At 42.5% G+C, this 26,860-nt stretch overlaps 1 protein-coding gene across 2 annotated transcripts in view; it reads left to right on the top strand.

Moving 5' to 3' along the window:
- The window catches only part of LOC110497706 (early endosome antigen 1), a 42,807-nt gene that overhangs the window by 6,448 nt on the left and 9,499 nt on the right, over positions 1-26,860 (top strand). The window contains exons 4-17 of one of the 2 annotated variants that reach the window (XM_036956635.1): positions 5,888-5,942; positions 6,047-6,112; positions 6,375-6,414; positions 7,902-8,006; positions 9,266-9,387; positions 11,483-11,638; positions 15,156-15,170; positions 15,514-15,630; positions 17,900-18,229; positions 18,504-18,653; positions 18,964-19,083; positions 20,240-20,443; positions 20,663-20,863; positions 21,038-21,151. In XM_036956635.1, coding sequence (XP_036812530.1) covers positions 5,888-5,942; positions 6,047-6,112; positions 6,375-6,414; positions 7,902-8,006; positions 9,266-9,387; positions 11,483-11,638; positions 15,156-15,170; positions 15,514-15,630; positions 17,900-18,229; positions 18,504-18,653; positions 18,964-19,083; positions 20,240-20,443; positions 20,663-20,863; positions 21,038-21,151 — 1,795 coding nt within the window. The remainder of the gene's footprint in view (positions 1-5,887; positions 5,943-6,046; positions 6,113-6,374; positions 6,415-7,901; positions 8,007-9,265; positions 9,388-11,482; positions 11,639-15,155; positions 15,171-15,513; positions 15,631-17,899; positions 18,230-18,503; positions 18,654-18,963; positions 19,084-20,239; positions 20,444-20,662; positions 20,864-21,037; positions 21,152-26,860) is intronic. The other variant, XM_036956642.1, reaches the window with a different exon arrangement.

Here is a 26,860-nt window from a genome sequence, read left to right as displayed (position 1 = left end):
ACTCCGGTACCGCTTGCTGTGCGGTAGCAGAGAGAACAGCCTCTGACTTGGGTGATTGGAGTCTTTGACTATTTAAAAAAAATATTTCCTCTGACACCGCCTAGTATATAGGTCCTGGATGGCAGGAAGCTTGGCACCAGTGATGTACTGTGCGTATGCACTACCCTCTGTAGCGCCTTGCGGTCAGATGCCGAACAGTTGCCACACCAGGCGGTGATGTAATTTGGCAAGACATTTCAGTTGCACTAAATGTATAACAAAAAGGCTGAATATGTGCTGTTTAGACTTAGAACTAGGTTTTATAAGGGAAGTGAGAAGATAGGCAGGCTACTAGCAAGACAACTAAAAATGCAGAACACTTCTAATGTAATTCCAGCAATTAAGAAGGGCAGGAAGATGATGACAGTGTGTTTCAACATGTTTATAAAGATTCATATATATCCTCTTTTTCAGCGAGCCCCACAGATATGGATACTTTTTTGTCTGGTATATAATTACCTAGATTATCAGATAGCCAGGTAGAGGACCTGGACTGTACTATAACAGAAGAGGAGGTTAGAGACACCATCTCACTGTATCTATGAAAGCAGGGAAACCACCTGGTCTGAATGGAATTTTTGTAGAATACTATAAAAAGTATATTGACATTCTTGTACCTGTATTGACAGTAGTTTACCAAGAGGCATTTAAAAATGGCTCCCTTCCGGACACCTTTAATGAGGCTTTGATATCACTGATTCCTAAGAAGGATAGAGATACTACAGAACCAGGGAATTTTAGAGCTATCAGCCTCCTTAATGTGGATTGCAAGATTCTTACTAAGACCCTTGCGATACGCTTAGAGAATTCACTACCTAATATTATACATAGTGACCAAGTAGGATTTGTTAAGAACAGGACCTGAACTGATAATATGAGGAAGCTCTTACATCTCATGTGGTTAAACCGCTCAAATATAGTTCCTACCACTGCTGTCTCTTTAGATGCTGAGAAGGTATTTGATAGGTTAGAGTGGGCTTTTCTCTTTTCTCTCCCTGGTTTTGGACCTGACTTTTGTAAGTGTATAGGAGTCCTCTATTCCAATCCTAAAGCAACAGTATTTACGAATGGAATTATGTCTCCTTTTTTCTGTCTTTCTAGAGGCACAAGGCAGGGTTGCTCACTCTCCCCTCCTGTTTACCATAATTTTAGAGCCTCTTGTGACAATGATAAGAACAGATCCATAAATTAGGGGTGTACGTGGATGAGGCAAATGACACAAACTGCTTATGTATGCAGATTATATTCTACTGCTGGCCTCTGATCCTGATTGCTTAATTGAATTGAATCATATTCTAGTATGTCGGGCTACAAAATGTATTGGAATAAGTCGGAAGCAATGCCAATTAATGCCATATGTTACTCTGGAACCCTATTTAGTTTCAAATGGGTTCCTAATGGGATGAAATATTTGGGTATTAAATTGAGCTCAAATTTGGAGGAAGTGATGGGACTAAATTCTGAGCCACTACCTAGTCAAGATTAAGACCAATTTAGAAAATATTAAACTTTCTTTATTGGGAAAGATCAATGTGATTAAAATGGTTGTGGTCCCAATATTTTAATTATATGTCTTCAATGTTACCTATGAATATTTCGACTTGTATTTGAAACAATATGACAAATTAACTAAATACTTTTTGTGGGATAGGGAAAAAAATGGATTAATATGAAGATTGTGTGCTCACCAAGGGATGTAAGGAGGCTTCGCTTTACCAGATGTTAAATTGTACAATTTATCAATTGAAATGGCTAAATTGGCGAAACGTTGGGGCAAAAGGGATGCTGGCTTGGATTGGATAACAATAGAATGGGAATTAAGTTATCCTTTCACCCCCGTTGATACTCTGTCACAGTTACACAATCCTAGGCTACGGCTAGGAAATACGTTTCTGTACTGGAAACAGTGGCTAATGAAAGGAATTCAAACTGTAGGTGATCTGTACAATAAATACCTATTGATGTCATACTCCGACTTGGTACAAAAATATATGGGAGACAGGATATTTCTAGAAATACAGTGGGGAGAACAAGTATTTGATATACTGCCAATTTTGCAGGTTTTCCTACTTACAAAGCATGTAGAGGTCTGCAATTTTTATCATAGTGACTATACATAGATAAAACAGCGAGTAGCAGCAGTGTAAAAAACAATTGGGGTGTGTCGGATCAATGTAAAATAACCCGGGTGGCCATTTCAACTGTGAGAGATGGAATCTAAAACAAAAATCCAGAACATCACATTGGTCTGGTCTTGGGCATTGTGGAGAGATTGGAGTATGTTTGATTGAGTGTGTGGACAGGTGTCTTTTTATACAGGTAACGAGTTCAAACAGGTGCAGTTAATACAGGTAATGAGTGGAGAACAGGAGGGATTCTTAAAGAAAAACTAACAGGTCTGTGAGAGCCGGAATTCTTACTGGTTGGTAGGTGATCAAATACTTATGTCATGCAGTAAAATGCAAATTAATTACTTAAAAATCATACAATGTGATTTTCTGGATTTTTGTTTTAGATTCCGTCTCTCACATTTGAAGTGTACATATGATAAAAATTACAGACCTCTACATGCTTTGTAAGTAGGAAACACTGCCGATTTAGCAGTTTATCAAATACTTGTTCTCCCCACTGTATTTACAATTGAGAGAATGTTTTAACCGACCAAAAACAAAATCCAGGAAATAACCCAATAGCTAAGTATTTGGAATTACCCGAACATAAAGCAGCCATTTTTTGACTCAATATTTATTATCTGAAGAGTAAAGACTGTAAAAACCTCAGAACAATATGGCAAATTGACCTTAAGTATGAAATTGAGGATGATACCTGGTTGAAGAGCTTGTCCAGCTCAGGGAGGAAAAAGGGAAGCCAGGGGGTAACTCAGGTTTTATTGGACCCCAACAAGGCTTCATAAGAAGACCAACAATTCTCTGTGTTGGAAATGACAAAAAGACACAGGGACATTTTTACACGCATTTTTACACACGAAATGAACATTGGTGCTACCTTTCTGGAAGGATGTTTTGAAATATCTGGAGGATTGGTTGGGTTTAACAATTCCAGTTTCACAGAGAATATGTATCGTGGGCGAAAGAACAGAGTTACCTCATGTAACAAATGAGGAATTTGCACTGATCACTGTTGGTATCCTTACAGCAGCTCGTACTCTGAAACAGTGGATATAATCAATCTTGGAGGTAGCATCTTATGAACAAATGCTGGCTAGGCTACCTGGGGTGGCAGGTAACCTAGTGGTTAGAGCGTTGGGCCAGTAACTGAAAGGTCGTTTTTAATCATGGCAAGGCGACATGAAACATGACCGAATACAAACAGTGTAGCTATTCCCTCCACAAGGCAATCAAACAAGCTAAGCGTCAGTATAGAGACAAAGTAGAGTCGCAATTCAACGGCTCAGACACGAGACATATGTGGCAGGGTCTACCTACAGTCAATCACGGATTACAAAAAGAAAACCAGCCTCGTCACGTCCCAGACAAACTAAACAACTTTGCTCGCTTTGAGGACAATACAGTGTCACTGCCTCTTCAACCTCAGGAGGCTGAAGAAATTTGGCTTGTCACCTAAAACACTCACAAGCTTTTACAGATGCGCAATTGAGAGCATCCCGTCAGGCCGTAAGGCTCTCCAGAGGGTAGTGAGGTCTGCACAACGCAGCACCGGGGGCAAACTACCTGCCCTCCAGGACACCTACAGCACCCGACGTCACAGGAAGGCCAAAAAGATAATCAAGGACAACAACCACCCGAGCCACTGCCTGTTCACCCCACTATCATCCAGATGGCGAGGCCAGTACAGGTGCATCAAAGCTGGGGCCGAGAGAAGCTGTTTTTCACATCTATCTCAAGGCCATCAGACTGTTAAACAGCCATTACTAACATTGAGTGGCTGCTGCCAACATACTGACTCAAATCTCTAGCCACTTTGATAATAAAAAATTGGATGTAATAAATGTATCACTTGTCACTTTAAACAATGCCACTTTATATAATGTTTACATACCCTACATTACTCATCTCATATGTATATACTGTACTCTATACCATCTACTGCATCTTGCCTATGGGGTTTGGCCATCGCTCATCTATATATTTACAGTTGAAGTCAGAAGTTTACATACATTTAAGCTCAGTTTTTCACAATTCCTGACATTTAATCCTAGTAAAAATTCCCTTTCTTAGGTCAGTTAGGTTCACCACTTTATTTTAAGAATGAAATGTCAGAATATTAGTAGAGAGAATGATTTATTTCAGCTTTTATTTCTTTCATCACATTCCCAGTGGGTCAGAAGTTTACATACACTCAATTAGTATTTGGTAGCATTGCCTTTAAATTGTTTTACTTGGGTCAAACGTATTGGGTAGCCTTCCACAAGCTTCCCACAATAAATTGGGTGAATTTTGGCCCATTCCTCCTGAGAGCGCTGGTGTAACTGAGACAGGTTTGTAGGCCTACTTGCTCACACGCGCCTTTTCAGTTCTGCCTACAAATGTTCTATAGGATTGAGGTCAGGGCTTTGTGATGGCCACTCCAATACCTTGACTTTGTTGTCCTTAAGCCATTTTGCCACAACTTTGGAAGTGTGCTTGGGATGATTGTCCATTTGGAAGACCCATTTGTGACAAAGCTTTAACTTCCTTACTGCTGTCTTGAGATGTATCTGCATCATTTTCTTTCCTCATGATGCCATCTCTTTTGTGAAGTGTGTCAGTCCCTCCTGCAGCAAAGCACCCTCACAACATGATGCTGCCACCCCCATGCTTCAAGGTTGAGATGGTGTTCTTTAGCTTGCAAACCTCTCCCCTTTTCCTCCAAACATAACGATGGTCATTATGGCCAAACAGTTCTATTTTTGTTTCATCAGACCAGAGGACATTTCTCCAAAAAGTATGATCTTTCTCCCCGTGTGCAGTTCCAAACCGTAGTCTGGCTTTTTTATGGTGGTTTTGGAGCAGTGGCTTCTTCCTTGCTGAGCGGCCTTTCTGGTTATGTCGATATAGGACTCGTTTTACTGTGGCTATAGGTACTTTTGTGCCTGTTTCCTCCAGCATCTTCACCAGGTCCTTTGCTGTTGTTCTGGGATTGATTTCTGGGATTGATTTTCACTTTTTGCACCAAAGTACGTTTATCTCTAGGAGACAGAACGCGTCTTCTTCCTGAGCGGTGTGCTGGCTGCGTGGACTCATGGTGGTTATACTTGCGTACTATTGTTTGTACAGATGAACGTGGTACCTTCAGGCGTTTGGAAAGGATGAACCAGACTTGTGGAGGTCTACAAATCTTTTTCTGAGGTCTTGGGTGATTTCTTTTGATTTACCATGATGTCAAGCAAAGAGGCACTGAGTTTGAAGGTAGGCCTTGAAATACATCCACAGGTACACCTCCAATTGACTCATGATGTCAATTAGTCTATCAGACGCCTCTAAAACCATGACATAATTTTCTGGAATTTTCCAAGCTGTTTAAAGGCACAGTCAACTTAGTGTATGTCAACTTCTGACACACTGAAATTGTGATACAGTGAAGTAATCTGTCTGTAAACAATTGTTGGAAAAATGACTTGTGTCATGCAGAAAGAAGATGTCCTAACTGACTTGCCAAAACTATAGTTTGTTAACAAGAAATTTGTGGAGTGGTTGAAAAACAAGTTTTAATGACTCCAACCTAAGTGTATGTAAACTTCCGACTTCAACTGTAGCTCCTATCATAATCGTCATTATTGCCTTACTTTCTTCTTTTTGAACTTGTACTGTAATTACAAAATGTCCAGTATACATTCAGAATAATAATAAACATTTCAGGTAAATGTCCTTCTCCTTTCCTCCTCCAGGGAAGACTTTATTCTTCTCCGGCAAGAGTTGCAAGAAATGCAGACCTCACTCAAGGTACCATCATACATTTTTGAGGAGAGATTAGGCTGATAGAGAATTTTAGGTTTATTGCTCTTCACTGCGTAACGTATGTGTGCGCACGCGTGTGTATCTGTCAGGAGGAGCGATGGTTCTCTGGCGAGCTGAAGAAGGAGCTGGACAAAGTGCAAGGACACCTGAAGCAAGTAATTCCTCTAAGATGTCTACTATCAAATGATATCTCATTCCAGCCACTCCCGTAGAAATTCAACATTTGAATTTTCATTTTTCATGGCTTCTCTCATCTTACCAGAATACCTGAGGGAGTTGACATGAAATAAGGGTTCTCCGGTAACAGCCAACCGATGATAGAATACCAAACTACAATCAATTTTGACAATTAACCAGTTCTTATGTGTGATACACTGCTTAGCTGGTATGGACATATCAGTGTTCCTCTTGTTTCAGGGTCAACATAATGACGGCCAGGCAGGCTCAGAGGATTCTGGTGAGTGATTTAAGATCATGTTCATTAAGCCACAAACAGAAGAAAACCTTCCCGAAACAGAGAAGTACTAAACTCAGCAAAAAAAGAAACCTCCCTTTTTCAGGACCCTGTCTTTTAAAGATAATTAGTAAAATCCAAATAACTTCACATATCTTCATTGTAAAGGGTTTAAACACTGTTTCTCATAGTTTAACAAGTAATGAACAATAAATAAGTAATGAACATGCACCTGTGGAACGGTCATTAAGACACTAACATCTTACAGACAGTAGGCAATTAAGGTTACAGTTATGAAAACTTAGAACACTAAAGAGGCCTTTCTACTGACTGAAAAACACCAAAAGAAAGATGCCCAGGGTCCCTGCTCCTCCGCTTGAATGTGCCTTAGGCATGCTGCAAGGAGGCATGAGGACTGCAGATGTGGCCAGGGCAATACATTGCAATGTCCGTACTGTGAGACGCCTAAGACAGCGCTACAGGGAGACAGGACGGACAGCTGATCGTCCTCGCAGTGGCAGACCACGTGTAACAACACTTGCATAGGATCGGTACATCCGAACATCACACCTGCGGGACAGGTACAGGATGGCAACAACAACTGCCAGAGTTACACCAGGAAAGCATAATCCCTCCATCAGTGCTCAGACTGTCTGCAATAGACAGAGAGGCTGGACTTGTAGGCCTGTTGTAAGGCAGGTCCTCACCAGACATCACCAGCAACAACATCGCCTATGGGCGCAAACCCTGTCTCTGGAGCAGACAGGACTGGGAAAACGTGCTCTTCACTGACGAGTCAGGGTTTTGTCTCACCAGGGGTGATGGTCGGATTCGCCTTTTTTTTAACAATATGACCCAGATGACCCTCCAGCATGACAATGCCACCTGCCATACTGCACGTTTTGTGCGTGATTTCCTGCAAGGTGGAATGTCTGTTTTGCCATGGCCAGCGAAGAGCCCGCATCTCAATCGCATTGAGCACGTCTGGGATCTGTTGGATCGGACGGTGAGGGCTAGGGCCATTCCCCCCCAGAAAAGTCTGGGAACTTGCAGGTGCCTTGGTGGAAGAGTGGGGTAACATCTCACAGCAAGACCTGGCAAATCTGGTGCAGTCCTTGAGGGGGTGATGCACTGCAGTACTTAATGTAGCTGATGGCCACACCAGATAGTGACTGTTACTTTTGATTTTGACCCCCCTCCTTTGTTCAGGGACACCTTATTCAATTTCTGTTAGTCACATGTCTGTGGAACTTGTTCAGTTTGTCTCAGTTGTTGAATCTTGTTACGTTCATACAAATATTTACACATTTGAAGATTCCTGAAAATAAATGCAGTTGACAGTGAGAGGATGTTTATATGTAATTGTCCAATAAGAAATGTTTGTTTTCATTTTCCCTTGCACAATGTTTTATGGTATGCTCAAATGATCATGACCCAGTTCTTGAATTATTTTCTTATTGTTGCTCATTCCTTTCCGTGTCTCTGTGCAGCCCTGGCGGTTAAGCTGAACCAGGCGGAGACGGAGAAGTTCAACATCAAGCAGATGAAAGACCTGTTTGAGCAGAAGGCTGCCCAGCTGGCCACAGAGATAGTGGGTTAGTGTGTGGCAGCCTGGCAGCTATCTTTAAATCCAGAGTCTGTGTGACTGGGAGCACTATGTGTGCTGCTGGCTGCGCTGTTAGAAACCATATTAGATATTATTCTCCACTCTTCGTATCTGGGTCATATTGTGAATATATTGTGTTGTGTTCAGTGGAGTCTGAGATATACAGTGAGCTCCAAAAGTATTGGGACAGTGACTCATTTTTTGTTGTTTTGGCGCCGTTCTCCAGCACTTTAGATTTGAAATGATACAATGACGAAGAGGTTAAAGTGCAGACGGTCACCTTTAATTTTAGGGTATTTTCATCCATATCGGGTGAACTGTTTAGAAAGTACACCACTTTTTGTACATAGTGTAGTCCCCCCATTTTAGGGGACCAAAAGTATTGGGACCAGTTCACTTGTGTATTAACGTAGTCAAAAGTTTAGTATTTGGTCCCAGTTTCCTATTATGCAATGATTACATCAAACTTGTCACTACAAAGTTGTTGGATGCATTTGCTGTTTGTTTTGGTTGTGTTTCAGATTTTGTGCCCTGTTGAAATTCATGGTAAATAATGTAATTTTGTCACTTTTATTGTAAATAAGAATATAATATATTTTATATGCATCTACGTTAATGTGGATGCTACCATGATTACAGATATAAAAAAAATGCTAATCTCCCTGTTATTGTAATGGCGAGAGGTTAGCAAGTCTTGGGTATGATATATATGTGCGTCTAACTTTCTCACTCATCATTATCAAATGACACAATACATGATTTACCATTTTAATTTCTATTGGGCACAAAATAATCTGAAACACAACCAAAACAAACAGATAATGCATCCAACAAGTTTGTAGAGTCACAAACTTGATCTAACCATTAATACACATGTAAGTGAATTTGTCCTAATATTTTTGGTGCCCTAAAATGGGGGGGGGGGGCCTATGCACAAAAAGTACTGTCATTTCGAAATTATATGGATGAAAATACCCTCAAATTTAAAGCTGACAGTGCAGTATAGAGCCAAAATAACAAAACATGTCACTGTCCCAGTACTTTTGGAGCTTACTGTAGTTCATTTAAAGCTGCTTTGATTGAACAACCATTTTAATGTCACTATACACTGTGTAATGTTCCATAGGCAGGTATAGTACAGTGACTAGCTCAGAGGTTAGGGTTAGGATGGAAGATAAATGGTAATGTTATACTTTGTTCTGTGAAGAGATATTCAATTTAACATGGGTATGTTGGTGACCCTGACAGACATCAAGTCTCGTTATGATGAGGAAAAGAGCCTGAGGGAGGCTGCAGACCAGAGGCTGGCCAACCTGATCCAGGAGCTGCAGAGAGAGAGGCAGGACAAGGACCGGCTACACACAGAACTGGTAACTAACAGAGACTGTATACATGCAGACAAGCATACACACACACACAGTCATGCATATACGCGTGCACACATACATGTAGGACACTTTCTATACATACTGTACAGTTATGGACATGTCACAGTGCACTAAAATATTAACACACTGTTGTACAATATTTGAGAATAAGTATACATTCATTGATGAGCACTGATAATAATTTGCATGTAGCCTATATTTTACTCCCAGATAACTTTTTTTTTTCCTGGGTTTATTTTCACCTCTTACTCATTACCTGTTGGTAAATAGGGATGTGACAAAATAACATTTTTTTCTTTAATGTTTGAAATGAAATATATCGGTTTTCCATTAAAGCAATAAAGAAAAATTCATACAATTCCATGTGAATTCACAATGCAGCTGCACTGCTACCAGCAACGGTTTAGGTCTCACAGGGCGTTCCTTTTCAGACGGTTTAGGTCTCACAGGGCGTTCCTTTTCAGACGGTTTAGGTCTCACAGGGCGTTCCTTTTCAGACGGTTTAGGTCTCACAGGGCGTCCCTTTTCAGACGGTTTAGGTCTCACAGGGCGTCCCTTTTCAGACGGTTTAGGTCTCACAGGGCGTCCCTTTTCAGACGGTTTAGGTCTCACAGGGCGTCCCTTTTCAGACAGTTTAGCATTTCACCTGTACTACCATTACTGTAACTCAATTCCACCCTGCAAAGCATTCATTTCCTTCTCATTTCTCAAAGTATTGCCGTACAGGACTTCGCTGCTGATACTTGTCTTTCTCTGCCGTTTTTCCAACTGTTAACGACAATGACGTAGCAGTCGAGAGTCGACTACCAACGAATAGATTCCTCGACTTCTTGCAGGTCAACTCCCATTTCTGAGTGTCAAGATTAGATTCCGCTAGGAATCGGCTCCTAAGATTCAGTATCTTTGGAATGGAGGATACTGATTAGTTGCCGTACATCCGAGAACACAAACGCTTGCATCTTTCATAGCAAGCTAGCAAGGGACGGAGAAAGAGGGGAGGGGCACAGTATAGGCAGGTCGGCCACCAGGCAGACGGAGTCAACCTTGCACTAGGCCTTTCTATCGGCAATCAAAAGTGGTATCTCGCAATGGAATGCTATTTCTCGCAATTTCTTGGCGTGCAATGTCTCGCAACTTCAATGAATAGGCTAGGAAATTGAAATGAGCGAGATGCAACACTTTGCTCTCACACAGTCACACTCTGTATCTGCGTGTTTGCATGGGCTCGCTTCACGCTGTTCACAGCATGGTAGCCAGGGCAACAGAGCCTCATGCTTCAACACTCTTAGTTGTTGCTCTTACAAATTGACCCGATATGCTGTTTACATTTAAATTACACAACTTTCCCCAGGCCTTTAAAGCCTATTGTTTAGTTAGGCTATAACATGGAAAAGGTTTTGTGATCACTGCACCGTAATTAAAACTTCTTTCTTTTTTTTTCTGATCACAATTTCGTTTAACAGTTTTTACTTTTCCATGTTCACCCTCCTGTTAGTTAACATATTGGATGTTGGGAGTTTCCGAGAACCATTTGTCAACAAAGAGAACAGTCACGGATAAAGCTAACGAACTGAAATTAAGCCAATTTGTTGTTGTCTGTTCGGATATCCTGGAGCCTTCATAGATGTTCACCCCTAATGGGGTCATTTCTTCACTTTCATGGATACATGGATAATTATTATGTTTTGAGAGAGGACTAGAGTTGTCTTAACAAAGTAAAGTATATAACCATGTATTTTATGATGAAGGAAGTGGAACTAGTCTTGAGGAAGGAACTATTCAGGACCGGGATTGCTGTGGTTACCATCTCTACCTAGATAAGTCATATCGTTTTAATTTATGTCATTCATTTCTATGTCAGAGGAGTGGGCAGAATGTAACCTTTATTTAACAAGGCCAGTCAGTTAAGAAGAAATTCTTATTTAAGAAAAGGGCGCTAATGACGTTATGAACTCTATACTGCCATTAACACTTAAATTCCCCACTTTCCTTTTTCTATTTTCACTCCTAACCCCTCTTTGATGCCCCAAATGTCTGCCCTTCTGCCCTAACCTCTGATCTCTCTGCTGCCCCCTAGCTGCAGCGGCCGGGAGTTGACGACATGGAGGTACTGCAGAAGGAGCTGATCCAGGTGCAGACATTGATGGACAACATGACACGCGAGAGGGAGGAGGAGTCTGCATGCCTCAAGAGCCAATACGAGCAGCTGCAGGCTGACCACACCACCTCAGAGGTAAGGCTGCAGGGGAATGGCCCATCTTGGTTTAGTTTTATGTTACTGGTCCAGTATGTACTTCTAGTATCTTCACTATCCCTCAGTGCAAGGCAGGCCCAAAGGTTTAGGGCAGCTAGTCAACTGGTGACTAGCTCCTCTTCTTGCACAAGGGAGACTGGTAAACATGCTTCTAATAATGTTTAAACACACACATACACACTGTCATACAGTCAGGAACCTCTGTGAATTAAAAAGGAAATGTTTTATATGCCCTTTCACAATTGTTTATCACATTCTATACATCATAGAAGGGGTGTCCAAGTGGATATGAAGTTGTGATTTTTAACCATTTCTAAATAAAACAGATGGCCTTTACTCTCATTCTACAACCTTTGCCTGGTCGTAAACACTGATTAGAAATTCCACTGGCTTTCCCTCTCCTAGCACCAACTGTATTGCCACTCCTATTCTCTTCGATCTGAGCCTACAGGAAAGTATGCGTCCTCAGGCCTGGAGGGAAGCAAAAGTCATTCAGCTACTCAAGAATAGCAAAGCATAATTTACTGGTTCAAACAGCTGACCAATCAGCTTGCTAGAAATTGTGTTTGAACAGATACAGTGCTATTTCACAGTAAACAAATTAACAACAGACTTCCAGCATACTTCTACGATTTTGGGAGTTGTTTTGTTAGACTTCAGTGCAGCTTTTTGCATTATCAACCATAATCAGCTGCTGAAAAAAGCATGTCGTCTGCCAAATCATGGATTGAGAGCTACCCATCTAACAGAACAGAGGGTTTTCTTTAATTGAAACCTATCATTTGTGGTGTACTTAAAGGCAGATGTCTTGGTCCTTTACTGTGTTCTATTTTTACTAATGACCTACCACTAGCCTTAAAGCCTGACTCAGCATTATACACATCAGTTACCACATTAAGTGAAATCACTGCTACCCTTAACAAAGAGCTGTAGTCAGTTTGAGTGGGTGGCTACTAATAAGCTAGTCCTTAATATATCAAAAGCCCTAAACCTTATCTAAATGTTGTAATGTATCAATTGAGCAACTTGAGGAGACTAAAATGTACACGGATGGCTTATATCAAGTACATGCATGTCAATCTCTCTTCGCTTAAAGTAGAAGAGAGATTGAATGCATCTCTGTCTTTTGTGAGAAGTATTGATGTGTTGAAAGCACCGATCTGTGTGTTCAAACCGCTAACACACAGCTCAGACACCCATACATAACCCACAAGACATGCCACCAGGGGCCTCTTCACAGTCCCTAAGTCCAGAACAGAGGCTGGGAAATGAACAGTAACACATAGAGCCTTGACCACATGGAACTCTTCCACATCAGGTAACTCAAGCTCTCTGTAAAATCTGCTGAAAAAATATAGAACACCACACGGCACAACATGTACTGTGAAGAGAGACACATGTGTTTTACTATCCTTGTGGGGACCAAACAATTGCTTCCCATTCAAAATCCAATGTTCCCTTTTAACCTAATCCTAACTAAACCCTAACCATATTTCTCCTCCCTAATTGTAAACCTAAGCCTAAAATAGCCCTTTTCCTTTTGGGGACCTGCAAAAAGTCCCCACCTGTCTGAATTGGCCTTGTTTGACTATCATTGTGAGGACTTCTGGTCCCCACAAGGATAGTAAAACCAAAAACAAGACACTCGAAGCACACCCACGCCCATGCATTGTTATATTGTATTTTTTCAGTAGTGTTCATATTGTACATTTAGCAGAAGCTAATAGGGATCTTATTAAATACTAAATACTTAAGATGGTCCTTTTAACAAGCTCTCGATTGACTAAAATAACCTTCATATTCAATGTTTTTAATAAAGGGATGCTTGAACTCCCTTTCCCAATCCTGTGGTGTCTGTCTGCATAATTCAGTGATATTTCCTGCATTACTGTACCCATAAGGCTTTGGAAGGAGAAGATTAGGAGGGAGTTTTTCTATGACTATGGCTCCCCCCTCCATCTCTTTCCCTCTTTCTGCCATTCCCCATCCGTCTCCTCTCTGGACTGCAATACAGACCTTTGGTTGACATATTTAACTGCACAATTGCACAACAATTTAACTGCAGTTAACTGCAATGTAGTAGGGAGTTGTAGTTTCCAACAGGCCAATATTCTACATAGTTTAGTGCAGAAAACTTGGCAATTAACTACAATGACCATAATCCATTGCGCACCTACTTGTCTGATCTGTGTGGGGCAGTCATGGAGAGAAGAGACAGAAGAATGTGCGATCGAGAGGGATAGCGAGCAGTTGCTTCGAGGTATCTACCTGAATTTACATGATCTAAGTGATTGATAGTTGGTATTCAGCAGTCATAAAAGTATGTCTTATTTACTTTGAAGAACTACCAAAATAGGGATTTTTGTCAGACAGCATAGGAAGCAGCTCTATAGAGATGAGAGGATGACTTGGAATGAAATAATAAAATCATCAAATAAACCAAATGTAATATATGCAACAGCTGAAATATTTTATTAAATTAATGTGAATAAATTATGTTTAAGTGATGAGCAGTAATCGGCAGTCACTGCCATCATGGGACTTTTATTAATTGTTTTATTCTGTGTTACAGCATTCAACCCACAAACATTAATTGCATTGTTTTTTTAGTAATTGAAAACTGATTATTTGTTAACTATCTAACTGAAATCGACCTAAAAAAAGTACTAATCTCTTGTTCTGGTGTTTTAATGATGAAATAGCCTTCAGCTGTAAAAATAAATGAGTGCTTCTGTTGTGGTGAGTTGACTGCTTGGGACAATAGTTTAGAATCCCACTGGTTCTCCTGGGTGATGCATCCGCCTCTTATTCTGTGTTTTCTGTTTACAACAACTGCAGTCGAATTTGGCAAAAATATGCTAAATTTGCTTTACACACAGACTGACTGACTGACTGACTGACTGACTGACTGACTGACTGACTGACTGACTACTTTTAATTGGCTCTCCTGATAGATTACAACTTTCATCACTTCAGTTTTTAAAAATCTGAAGTACTTTACATATGAATGCATTTTCTTAAAGGTCACTACTGTCATGGAATCACCTGGCCCTTATAACTGAATAATGAATCGTGAACAAAGCTCCTAGGTTCATGGAGATCTTGCCCTGCTCATCCTGTAGTCCTACATGGGCTAGTAGACTACATTACCCATCCACCCCCTTTCCTACCTGGGCTAGACTGCACCACCCCGTGTCCATAACCTGTTTTACCTGCGATAGACTACACTACCATCCACTCCGGCTGTAGTAGATCCCTTCAATGATAGCCAGTTGGTTGAATGTTGAGATGATTGAAACAAATCACCTAATCTCTGAATGCCTTGCTCAGATCAAACCTGGTGAGCAAACCGTTTGTCACTGCTCTGTCGGTCTCTGTGTTTTTCTAGGCTCGTGTTGTTTGTCTACTAGTGCTTACCTCTTTGCTTTGTCTCTTTCCCTTCCCAACCTTTGCTTCCACTCCTCCTCACCCAATTCTCCCTTTCCCTTTCTTGAAGATCTGTAAACTGGAGGTAAAGCATTGCTGTTTTACTCAGGCACCCCAATCTCCCCTCTATTTTATGCATGAATGTTTCAGTGACTATTTAGTTATCAGAAATGGGGATGATTTATTTTAGGTGTTTCTGCTGCCTGTATGTTTGTGTACTTGACTGCCTATTAGTTGTTATGCCTTTGCTCGACTCTCTCTTCGTACTGTATGGATGCTCTGTAGGCTTGCTGGCTTGCCAAGTGAATGCTTTGGGGAACGCCATGTGAAGTCCTCCTGACCACTCGACCAGAATCTAGCACATGGCATGTGAATGTTTTTTAATGTACACAAAGGAAAGTGTCTCACATTGATTTTGTGTGTTCCAGATGACCATCTCTCAGCTGAAGGCAGAGCTAGAGAAGGGACCTCAGGAGGCAGCAGTGTACACCCAGCAGATCCACCAACTACAGAGCTCTCTGAACAACCTGCAGCAACAGAGCCAGGTCTCTCTCTCTCTCACACACACACACACACCAACAACGAGTACAGTGCCTTGCGAAAGTATTCGGCCCCCTTGAACTTTGCGACCTTTTGCCACATTTCAGGCTTCAAACATAAAGATATAAAACTGTATTTTTTTGTGAAGAATCAACAACAAGTGGGACACAATCATGAAGTGGAACGACATTTATTGGATATTTCAAACTTTTTTAACAAATCAAAAACTGAAAAATTGGGCGTGCAAAATTATTCAGCCCCCTTAAGTTAATACTTTGTAGCGCCACCTTTTGCTGCGATTACAGCTGTAAGTCGCTTGGGGTATGTCTCTATCAGTTTTGCACATCGAGAGACTGACATTTTTTCCCATTCCTCCTTGCAAAACAGCTCGAGCTCAGTGAGGTTGGATGGAGAGCATTTGTGAACAGCAGTTTTTAGTTCTTTCCACAGATTCTCGATTGGATTCAGGTCTGGACTTTGACTTGGCCATTCTAACACCTGGATATGTTTATTTTTGAACCATTCCATTGTAGATTTTGCTTTATGTTTTGGATCATTGTCTTGTTGGAAGACAAATCTCCGTCCCAGTCTCAGGTCTTTTGCAGACTCCATCAGGTTTTCTTCCAGAATGGTCCTGTATTTGGTTCCATCCATCTTCCCATCAATTTTAACCATCTTCCCTGTCCCTGCTGAAGAAAAGCAGGCCCAAACCATGATGCTGCCACCACCATGTTTGACAGTGGGCATGGTGTGTTCAGGGTGATGAGCTGTGTTGCTTTTACGCCAAACAACGTTTTGCATTGTTGCCAAAAAGTTCAATTTTGGTTTCATCTGACCAGAGCACCTTCTTCCACATGTTTGGTGTGTCTCCCAGGTGGCTTGTGGCAAACTTTAAACAACACTTTTTATGGATATCTTTAAGAAATGGCTTTCTTCTTGCCAGTCTTCCATAAAGGCCAGATTTGTGCAATATACGACTGATTGTTGTCCTATGGACAGAGTCTCCCACCTCAGCTGTAGATCTCTGCAGTTCATCCAGAGTGATCATGGGCCTCTTGGCTGCATCTCTGATCAGTCTTCTCCTTGTATGAGCTGAAAGTTTAGAGGGACGGCCAGGTCTTGGTAGATTTGCAGTGGTCTGATACTCCTTCCATTTCAATATTATCGCTTGCACAGTGCTCCTTGGGATGTTTAAAGCTTGGGAAATCTTTTTGTATCCAAATCCGGCTTTAAACTTCTTCACAACAGTATCTCGGACCTGCCTGGTGTGTTCCTTGTTCTTCATGATGCTCTCTGCGCTTTTAACGGACCTCTGAGACTATCACAGTGCAGGTGCATTTATACGGAGACTTGATTACACACAGGTGGATTGTATTTATCATCATTAGTCATTTAGGTCAACATTGGATCATTCAGAGATCCTCACTGAACTTCTGGAGAGAGTTTGCTGCACTGAAAGTAAAGGGGCTGAATAATTTTGCACGCCCAATTTTTGTTAAAAAAGTTTGAAATATCCAATAAATGTCGTTCCACTTCATGATTGTGTCCCACTTGTTGTTGATTCTTCACAAAAAAATACAGTTTTAAAAATTATCTGTGTGTGGGGGTTTTATGTTCCTGTCACACCCCCCCACTCAGCAGCACTGTCATTAACACCATTATATTCTTTCATCTCCCTTGTGCCAAGTTTACTACACACACACCCCGGTATTCAAGAATCTGTTGTAAAAACATGTGCTCAGAAATCTAATTCCCCCTTGCTCTGCCTTGCATGCATGTCTGTAAGGATGCACTATTCTTTTCAGAGGTTGAACGACCAACGTCACTATGACACGTGAGAAGGCATCTGTATATTTTGTTTTGCCTAATGGGTACTGAGCTGTTAATTAGACTCTTATTAAATGAATCCTCATATCCTCACTTTGGTAAACATCTCCCGATGGCAACTATTCTAAGGGTGTGTATAATACTTTCCATTACACATGACCTCGAAATCTGAAGAGGGAAGGTTCATACGCCCTCTAGCAGATCGCCCCTTATGCTAATCTGTTCGGCATATCTATTTCTGTCTTTCAAAACGTTCTGAAACTCAAGTTGTCCACAACCTGTAGGCAATTTAGCAGACTATTTTGTCCAAAGCAACTTGCATTTGTTATGATACCTGCCCGGAATTGAACCTGTAATCTTGGCGTTGCTAGTACCACACTCTTACCAAGTGAGTTACACAGGACCATAATCACTAATCACTTTTCCCCCTCTGGTTCCCTCCCCCAGATGCTTTCAGAAACGCTTGGGCGCAGGGAGAAGGAGTTCCAGGAGCTGGAGGACTGCCTGGGGGCTGAGCAGGCCTCCAAGAAGACAGCCCAGGACAGTCTGCACCAGACGGAGATGGAGGTGCAAGAGCTCCAGGCCCGGGTGGCAGGGGCTGAAGCCAGCCTGCAGAGAGCCCAAGCAGAGCTGGGGGAGGAGGCTGGCAGGCTCCGGAGGGAGGTGGCTGAGCTGGAGGCCAAGCATGGGGAGGTGAAGGCAGAGAGGAAGCAGCTGCAGCAGCAGAGGGAGGAGAGGGAGAGCCAGGGCCTGGTGCAGCAGAGTGAGATCAACCAGGTTAGTAGTGACGCGGGCAAGCACACGTCAGACACAGACGGACACGCACAAACACACACCCACGTATTCAGGTCAAACACATGCACACACACAGGTCAACCACACACACACACACAGGTCAACCACACACACACACACACATCCGCACACACAGGTCACACACATACCGGTGAGACACACATGATCATCTAACACACTCAGACACACAAGTCTTTGGTCAATTGTCAGCCTACCTCATCCACCTACTCCTCTTCCTCCTCCTCCTGTGTTGTAGCTGCATGCTAAGCTCCTGGAGGCGGAGCGTCAGCTGGGGGAGGTGCAGGGCCGTCTGAAGGAGCAGAGGCAGCTCTCTGGGGAGAAACTGAAGGACCGTGAGCAGCAAACTGCCGACCTGCAGATCAAACTGTCCCGCTCAGAGGAACAGGTAGGTACACCGCATGAGTTTCATATAGGATGGGTATCCACATAAACATAGATTTACTAGAACCGACATTCAAATCAATGTCCTGTGATAGGTGGAGCATCGGTCATATTGGCCCTTCATTTTAATGGGAGCAGTAGAGTTGAACAGAGACCGATATTGTTATAGGATGTATATGGATATATGAGGACTTGGGATTGTTGCACAAGCTCCTTTATAGATTGGCCTGTCTAGTAGAAGTGGGGGGTTTCAGAATAAGGCCATAAACTGAGGTACTGTATTGGGACTGACCTCTATGTGTGTCCTGCTGTAGTTGAAAGAGAACAGCAGTAAGATGTTGGACGTGCAGCACCAGCTGGAGAAAGCTAAGCAGCAACACCAGGAGCTTCAGGGCCTGCAGCAGAACACCAACACCAAGCTCAGAGAGGCACAGGTACTGCCAGACATGTCAACTTAGCACTTGTGTTTTGTGTCAGTACAACTCACCGCTTCCACTGTGTGTACAGTAGAACCTATGTGAAGGGATGTTCAGCACCAGAACACACAACACACATTATTACAGGGTTGTATTGAATATGGCACACCTTATCGAAACAGAAAACAACTTTTTGTATTGGACAGGTCCATGTCGTCCCATCCTGTTTCACTCTATTTGTTTTCTGTCGGATGCCTTATGAACACAACCCAGGACCAGGGCTCTGAATTTAAAATGCCATTGGTAGCACTGGTGCTCCCAATAAATAAAACAGTTAGGAACACCAGAGACATTTCTATTTGTATTTTTATTAACCTTTATTTAACTAGGCAAGTCCCGGATGACGCTGGGCCAATTGTGTGCCGCCCTATGGGACTCCCAATCACGGCCGGATGTGATTCAGCCTGGATTCCAACCAGGAACTGTATTGACACCTCTTGCACTGAGATGCAGTGTCTTAGACCGCTGCGCCACTCAGGAGGCCAGATCTGAGTTCTACTTCAGAAGCACGTTGTGTCCTAGAAATTAATGTGGAACCCTGTCAATTTATTTATTCTAAAAAGATAAAATGTTGATAGAAATACATGTCATTGAAATAGTAAATTGTGGAATATTAAGTTTCTGCATTGTGGAAAAGCACTATTTTTCTATTGAGGCATTGCATTCAAAATTGTACACTGTCTCTTTAAGATCGTCAAGTTTGGGATGATGACATGCAAGACATTGCTATGATTATTGATCTTCTGAAGAAGCTATCCCATTTTTCTTTCTGTGCCCCCAAAATGTTTTGATATACTGGTTGTTAGTTAGCTAGCTCATGAGGTAACAAACATTACTTAACAAAATGCAAAACAAATCCGCCCGTGAGTAGTTTTAGAACAGCCCGCGACATGGTTTATGAATTCCTCCCCCCAATCCGTGACGTGAAGAAAAAAACATTGCATCTGTAAATGGGTCAATATCTTTTGAACTGTTTGGGTAAGAAACAAGCAGTTTTCGCTGTATTAATGGTGCAAGCATGACGCTAATGAATCTGATCTCGGGGAAACAATGCTTCAAGACAACATGTTTGTTTGACTCGTCTCCCTCTGCCTCCTCGTCCATGTCCTATAAGAATGACCTGGAGCAGGTGCTGCGTCAGATCGGGGACAAGGACCAGAAGATCCAGAACCTGGAGGCCCTGCTGCAGAAGACAAAGGACAGCGTGAGCCAGCTGGAGGCTGAGAGGGAGGACCTGGTGGCCAAGATCCAGGCTGGGGAGGGAGAGACGGCCGTGCTCAACCAGCTGCAGGAGAAGAACCACACTCTACAGACGCAGGTAAAAGCACACACATGCACACACAGAAAGGCATATACATAATTAATGCAGCGTTCTGACGCACGCACACACATTGTGTTATTCAATTTGTGTGCTTAGGTGTTGTATTAAAAAGAACACTACTGGTGTGATACAATATAGCACAGTAAAAACATACAATAGCCTAATCATGATCTGAGGGATTTAACTCATTGTCTCTTCCTATTTTGGGGGCTATAGGTCACACACTTGACAGACAAGCTGAAGAACCAATCGGAGAGCCACAAGCAGGCTCAGGACAACCTCCACAAGCAGGTGCAGGAGCAGAAGAGCCTCCTCCGTGCGGCCCAGGACCGAGCCCAGACTGTGGAGACCTCTCTAGGGGAACTGAATGCCCAGCTGACAGAGAGTAGGGAGAAGTTGGCCCAACTGGACACACAGGTAGGGTGAATGGACTGACGGATGGATAAATATTATTCCTATCCTTTTACTATTGACTGGAGAGTGGGATAAACAAATAGGGGCACCCCCCCGCGCGCGACAGGGCGTTAACCGCTCAACCAGATTCCAGCACTAAATAAGTTGTTGTTTTGTTGCGTTATGTTTTTTCCCCAGTTGAAGTCTAAGACGGAGATGCTGCTGTCGGCCGAGGCAGCCAAGGCAGCCCAGAGAGTAGACCTGGAGAACCACCTGGAGACAGCCCAGCATGCACTGCAGGACAAGCAGCAGGTAAGCCATTGGTTGTATGACAACAGCAGAATATACTCATGCTGGATGAATATAGTATCTACCAGAATACTAATTTAATGGAGACCCATCTCTTAACATAATAATGTATCACTGATTGCCTTCTTTTCTCAAATTACCCTGCATCTGTGGGACAAAATGCCCAAGCTGTGCTAGGCCCCATTCCAATTCTTTAAAAGTGCATCAATCAAATGTATTTATAAAGCCCATCAGCTGATGTCACAAAGTGCTGTACAGAAACCCAGCCTAAAACCCCAAACAGCAATCAATGCAGGTGTAGAAGCACAGTGGCTAGGAAAAACCCCCTAGAAAGGCCAAAACCTAGGAAGAAATCTAGAGAGGAACCAGGCTGAGGGGTGGCCAGTCCTCTTCTGGCTGTGCTGGGTGGAGAACAGAACATGGCCAAGATGTTCAAAGATGACCAGCAGGGTCAAATAATGATCACAGTGGTTGTCGAGGGTGCAACAGGCAAGCACCCCAGGAGTACATGTCAGTTAGCTTTTCATAGCCGATCATTCAGAGTATCTCTACCGCTCCTGCTGTCTCTAGAGAGTTGGAAACAGCAGGTCTGGGACAGGTAGCACGTCCGGTGAACAGGTCAGGGTTCCATAGCCGCAGGCAGAACAGTTGAAACTGGAGCAGCAGCACGACCAGGTGGACTGGGGACAGCAAGGAGTCATCAGGCCAGGTAGTCCTGAGGCATGGTCCTAGCGCTAAGAGAGAGATTTCCACAAAATTAGGTGGAAACTGAGCTGCACTTTCTAACCTCCTGCCCAATGTATGACCATATTAGAGAGACATATTTCCCTCAGATTACACAGATCCACAAAGAACTCGAAAACCCTACGATTTTGATAAACTCCCATATCTACTGGGTGAAATACCACAGTGTGCCATCACGGCAGCTAGATTTGTGACCTGTTGCCACAAGGGCAACCAGTGAAGAACAAACACCATTGTAAATGCAATCCATATTTATGCTTATTTATTTTCCCTTTTGTACTTTAACCATTTGTACATCGTTACAACACTGTGTGTGTATATATATATATATATATATATATATATATATATATATATATATATATATATATACATAATATGACATTTGTAATGCCTTTATTCTTTTGAACTTCTGAGTGTAGTGTTTACTGTTAATATACAAAAGTGAAATAAACAATAAAAACGATCTAATTCACTTGCTTTGGCAATGTTAATATATGTTTCCCATGCCAATAAAGCCCCCTGAATTGAATTGAGAGAGAGAGAACTTAAATTCACACAGGCAGAGACAGTAAGGGCGGTTCGTTGCTCCAGTGCTGTTCCGTTCACCTTCACACTCCTGGGCCAGACTACACTCAATCATAGGATCTACTGAAGAGATGAGTCTTCAATAAAGACTTAAAGGTTGAGACCGAGTCTGCGTCTCTCACATGGATAGGCAGACCATTCCATAAAAATTGAGCTCTATAGGAGAAAGCCCTGCCTCCAGCTGTTTGCTTAGAAATTCTAGGGACAGTAAGGAGGCCTGCGTCTTGTGACCATAGCGTACGTGTAGGTATGTACAATGTTACTGTTACACACGTCTCTTGGAGGAGGGAACACAACACTCAACTCCCGTGGAGTGAAAGAGGTATGTGACTATAGGTGTGGGTAAGGATGACTGAGACAGAGAATATTACCGTTAACAGGGAATTTATTCCTTCACACGGTAATATGTGGAAAAGGGTCTGGACGGAACCAAAGCAAAGAAAGTTAAAGAGCCCCCTCTCCTACCTTACCTACCTACCCACAACTGACCTAACTAGCACCACCTGGCACACTAACCAAAATACAGGGAATGGTCCGCTCAGGTCTTACCTAGTGTGCATAGACAGAGTACATACTACGGGTATATGTATGCCTGCAGGCCTGTTGCCTAAGCACTCCCAAGGTGCCTTCCCCTCCCCCCCTCGGGAACAAAAACAGAATAATTACAACCGTAAGTAAACAATTTCAATAATCAAAAACAGTCCTTTTGACATACACGTCTGCAGGACCGGCCTCAAAATACTTTACAAAACCTGTCTCACAGGACATCCAAGAAGCTCTCTCTGAGCAACAACCAACAGGACATCCAAGAAGCTCTCTCTGAGCAACAAACCATCATAGGACATCCAAGAAGCTCTCTCTGAGCAACAACCAACACAGGACATCCAAGAAGCTCTCTCTGAGCAACAACCAACAGGACATCCAAGAAGCTCTCTCTGAGCAACAAACCAACATAGGACATCCAAGAAGCTCTCTCTGAGCAACAACCAACACAGGACATCCAAGAAGCTCTCTCTGAGCAACAACCAACACAGGACATCCAAGAAGCTCTCTCTGAGCAACAACCAACACAGGACATCCAAGAAGCTCTCTCTGAGCAACAACCAACACAGGACATCCAAGAAGCTCTCTCTGAGCAACAACCAACACAGGACATCCAAGAAGCTCTCTCTGAGCAACAACCAACACAGGACATCCAAGAAGCTCTCTCTGAGCAACAACCAACACAGGACATCCAAGAAGCTCTCTCTGAGCAACAACCAACACAGGACATCCAAGAAGCTCTCTCTGAGCAACAACCAACACAGGACATCCAAGAAGCTCTCTCTGAGCAACAACCAACACAGGACATCCAAGAAGCTCTCTCTGAGCAACAACCAACACAGGACATCCAAGAAGCTCTCTCTGAGCAACAACCAACACAGGACATCCAAGAAGCTCTATCTGAGCAACAACCAACACAGGACATCCAAGAAGCTCTCTCTGAATAACAACCAACACAGGACATCCAAGAAGCTCTCTCTGAGCAACAACCAACACAGGACATCCAAGAAGCTCTCTCTGAGCAACAACCATCACAGGACATCCAAGAAGCTCTCTCTGAGCAACAACCAACACAGGACATCCAAGAAGCTTTCTCTGAGCAACAACCAACACAGGACATCCAAGAAGCTCTCTCTGAGCAACAACCAACACAGGACATCCAAGAAGTTCTCTCTGAGCAACAACCAACACAGGACATCCAATAAGCTCTCTCTGAGCAACAACCAACACAGGACATACAAGAAGCTCTCTCTGAGCAACAACCAACATAGGACATCCAATAAGCTCTCTCTGAGCAACAACCAACACAGGACATACACAAAGCTCTCTCCCTGAGCAAAGGAACACTGGCTTTTATACAGCTGGAGAAGGTGTCTGTAATGACAGATAGCTGTATTCTCTGACGAGAGGGCGAGGTCAGCTCCAATTAGCAATGGGGCCGACCAATCAGCTGCTTGGGGGAATTTCCTGAAGCCATTTCCTGAAATAAATACACATACAACAACACATACAAACCAACAACACAGAAACTGGGGAACGTAACAGTTACATAGATGAAAAGATGCTGTCCTTGAAACAGTCTTGATATGTTCGTCAAAAGAGAGATCAGGGTCCAGAGTATCGCCGATGTCCTTCACAGTTTTATTTGAGTCAACTGTACAACCATCAAGATGAATTGTCAGATTCAACAGAATATCTCTTTGTTTCTTGGGACCTAGAACTAACTAGCATCTCTGTTTTGTCCGAGTTTAAAAGTAGAGCATTTGCTGCCATCCACTTCCTTATGTCTGAAACACAGGCTTCTAGGGAGGGCAATTTGGGGACTTCACAATGTTTCATCGAAATGGATAGCTGTGTGTCGTCTGCATAGCAGTGAAAGTTAACATTATGTTTCCGAATGACATCACCAAAAGGTAAAATATATAGTGAAAACAATAGTGGTCTTAAAAAGGAGCCTTGAGGAACACCGAAATTTGTCAGAGGACAAACCATCTACAGAGACAAACTGATATCTTTCCGAAAGATAAGAGCGAAACCAGGCCAGAACTTGTCCGTGTAGACCAATTTGGGTTTCCAATCTCTCCAAAAGAATGTGGTGATTGATGGTATCAAAAGCAGCACTGTCTAGGAGCATGAGGACAGATGCTGAGCCTCAGTTTGACGCCGTTAAAAGTTACCACCTTCACAAGTGAAGTCTCAGTGCTATGATGGGGTCTAAAACCAGACTGAAGAATTTGGTGTACATTGTTTGCCTTCGGGAAGGCAGTGAGCTGCTGCGCAACAGCTTTTTCTAACATTTTTGAGAGGCATGAGGGATTCGATATAGGCCAATCTTTTTTTCTTTTTTTTTTACATTTTCTGGGTCAAGGTTTGGCTTTTTCAAGAGAGGCTTTATTGGTACACATCCGGTGGATAGAGAGCCTTTTTATTATGTTCAATATAGGAGGGCCAAGCACAGGAAGCAGCTCTTTTCAGTAGTTTAGTTGGAGTAGGGTCTAGTATGCAGCTTGAAGGTTTAGAGGCCATTATTATTTTCATCAATGTGTCAAGAGATATAGTACTAAAACACTTGAGTGTCTCCCTTGATCCTAGGTCCTGGCAGTGTTGTGCAGACTCAGGACAACTGAGCTTTGGAGAAATACGCAGATTTAAAGAGTCCGTAATTTGCTTTCTAATGATCATGATGTTTTCATCAAAGAAGTTCATGAATTTATCACTGCTGAAGTGAAAGCTATCCTCTCTTGGGGAATGCTGCTTTTTAGTTAACTTTGCGACCATATCAAAAATACATTTTGGATTCTTATTATTTTCCTCAATTAAGTTGGAAAAATAGAATGATCAAGCAGCAGTGAGGGCTCTTCGATACTACACGATACTGTCTTTTCAAGCTAGTCGGAAGACTTCCAGTTTGGTGTGGCGCCATTTCGTTCCAATTCTCTGGAAGCTTGCTTCAGAGCTCGGGTATTTTCTGTATACCAGGGAGCTAGTGTGACTGCATCTAGGGTATTTTGCAAGGTTGAATTGAGTTCCTCAGGTGGTTAACTGATTTTTGTACTCTGATGTCCTTGGGTACGTGGAGGGAGTCTGGAAGGGCTTCTAGGAATCTTTGGGTAGTCTTAGAATTTATAGCACGGCTTTTGATGATCCTTGGTTGGGGTCTGAGCAGATTATTTGTTGCGATTGCAAATGTAATAAAATGGTGGTCCGATAGTCCAGGATTATGAGGAAAAATATTGAGATCCACAACATTTATTCCACGGGACAAAACTAGGTCCAGAGTATGACTGTGGCAGTGAGTAGGTCCTTAGACATGTAGGACAAAACCCACTGAGTCGATGATGGCTCTGAAAGCCTTTTGGAGTGGGTCTGTGGACTTTTCCATGTGAATATTAAAGTCACCAAAGATTGGAATAACATCTGCCATGACTACAAGGTCCGATAGGAATTCAGGGAACTGCGTGAGGAACGCTGTATATGGCCCAGGAGGCCTGTAAACAGTAGCTATAGAAAGTGATTGAGTAGGATGCATAGATTTCATGACTAGAAGCTCAAAAGACGAAAACGTCTTTTTTTTTTGTAAATTTAAATTTGCTATCGTAAATGTTAGCAATACCTCCGCCTTTGCGGGATGCGCGGGGGATATGGTCACTACTGCAACCAGAAAGAGAGGCCTCGTTTAACACCAAATTAATCAGGCTTCAGCTTTGTTTCTAGTCAGGCCAATCACATCAAGATTATGATCAGTGATTAGTTCATTGACTATAACTGCCTTGGAAGTGAGGGATCTAACATTAAGTAGCCCTATTTTGAGATGTGAGATATCACAATCTCTTTCAA

This window comes from Oncorhynchus mykiss, chromosome 2 (assembly GCF_013265735.2).
Source record: "Oncorhynchus mykiss isolate Arlee chromosome 2, USDA_OmykA_1.1, whole genome shotgun sequence".
NCBI lineage: Eukaryota > Metazoa > Chordata > Actinopteri > Salmoniformes > Salmonidae > Oncorhynchus > Oncorhynchus mykiss.
The sequence above is the reverse complement of the archived record's forward strand: the minus strand, read 5'-3'. Positions and strand labels throughout refer to the sequence as shown.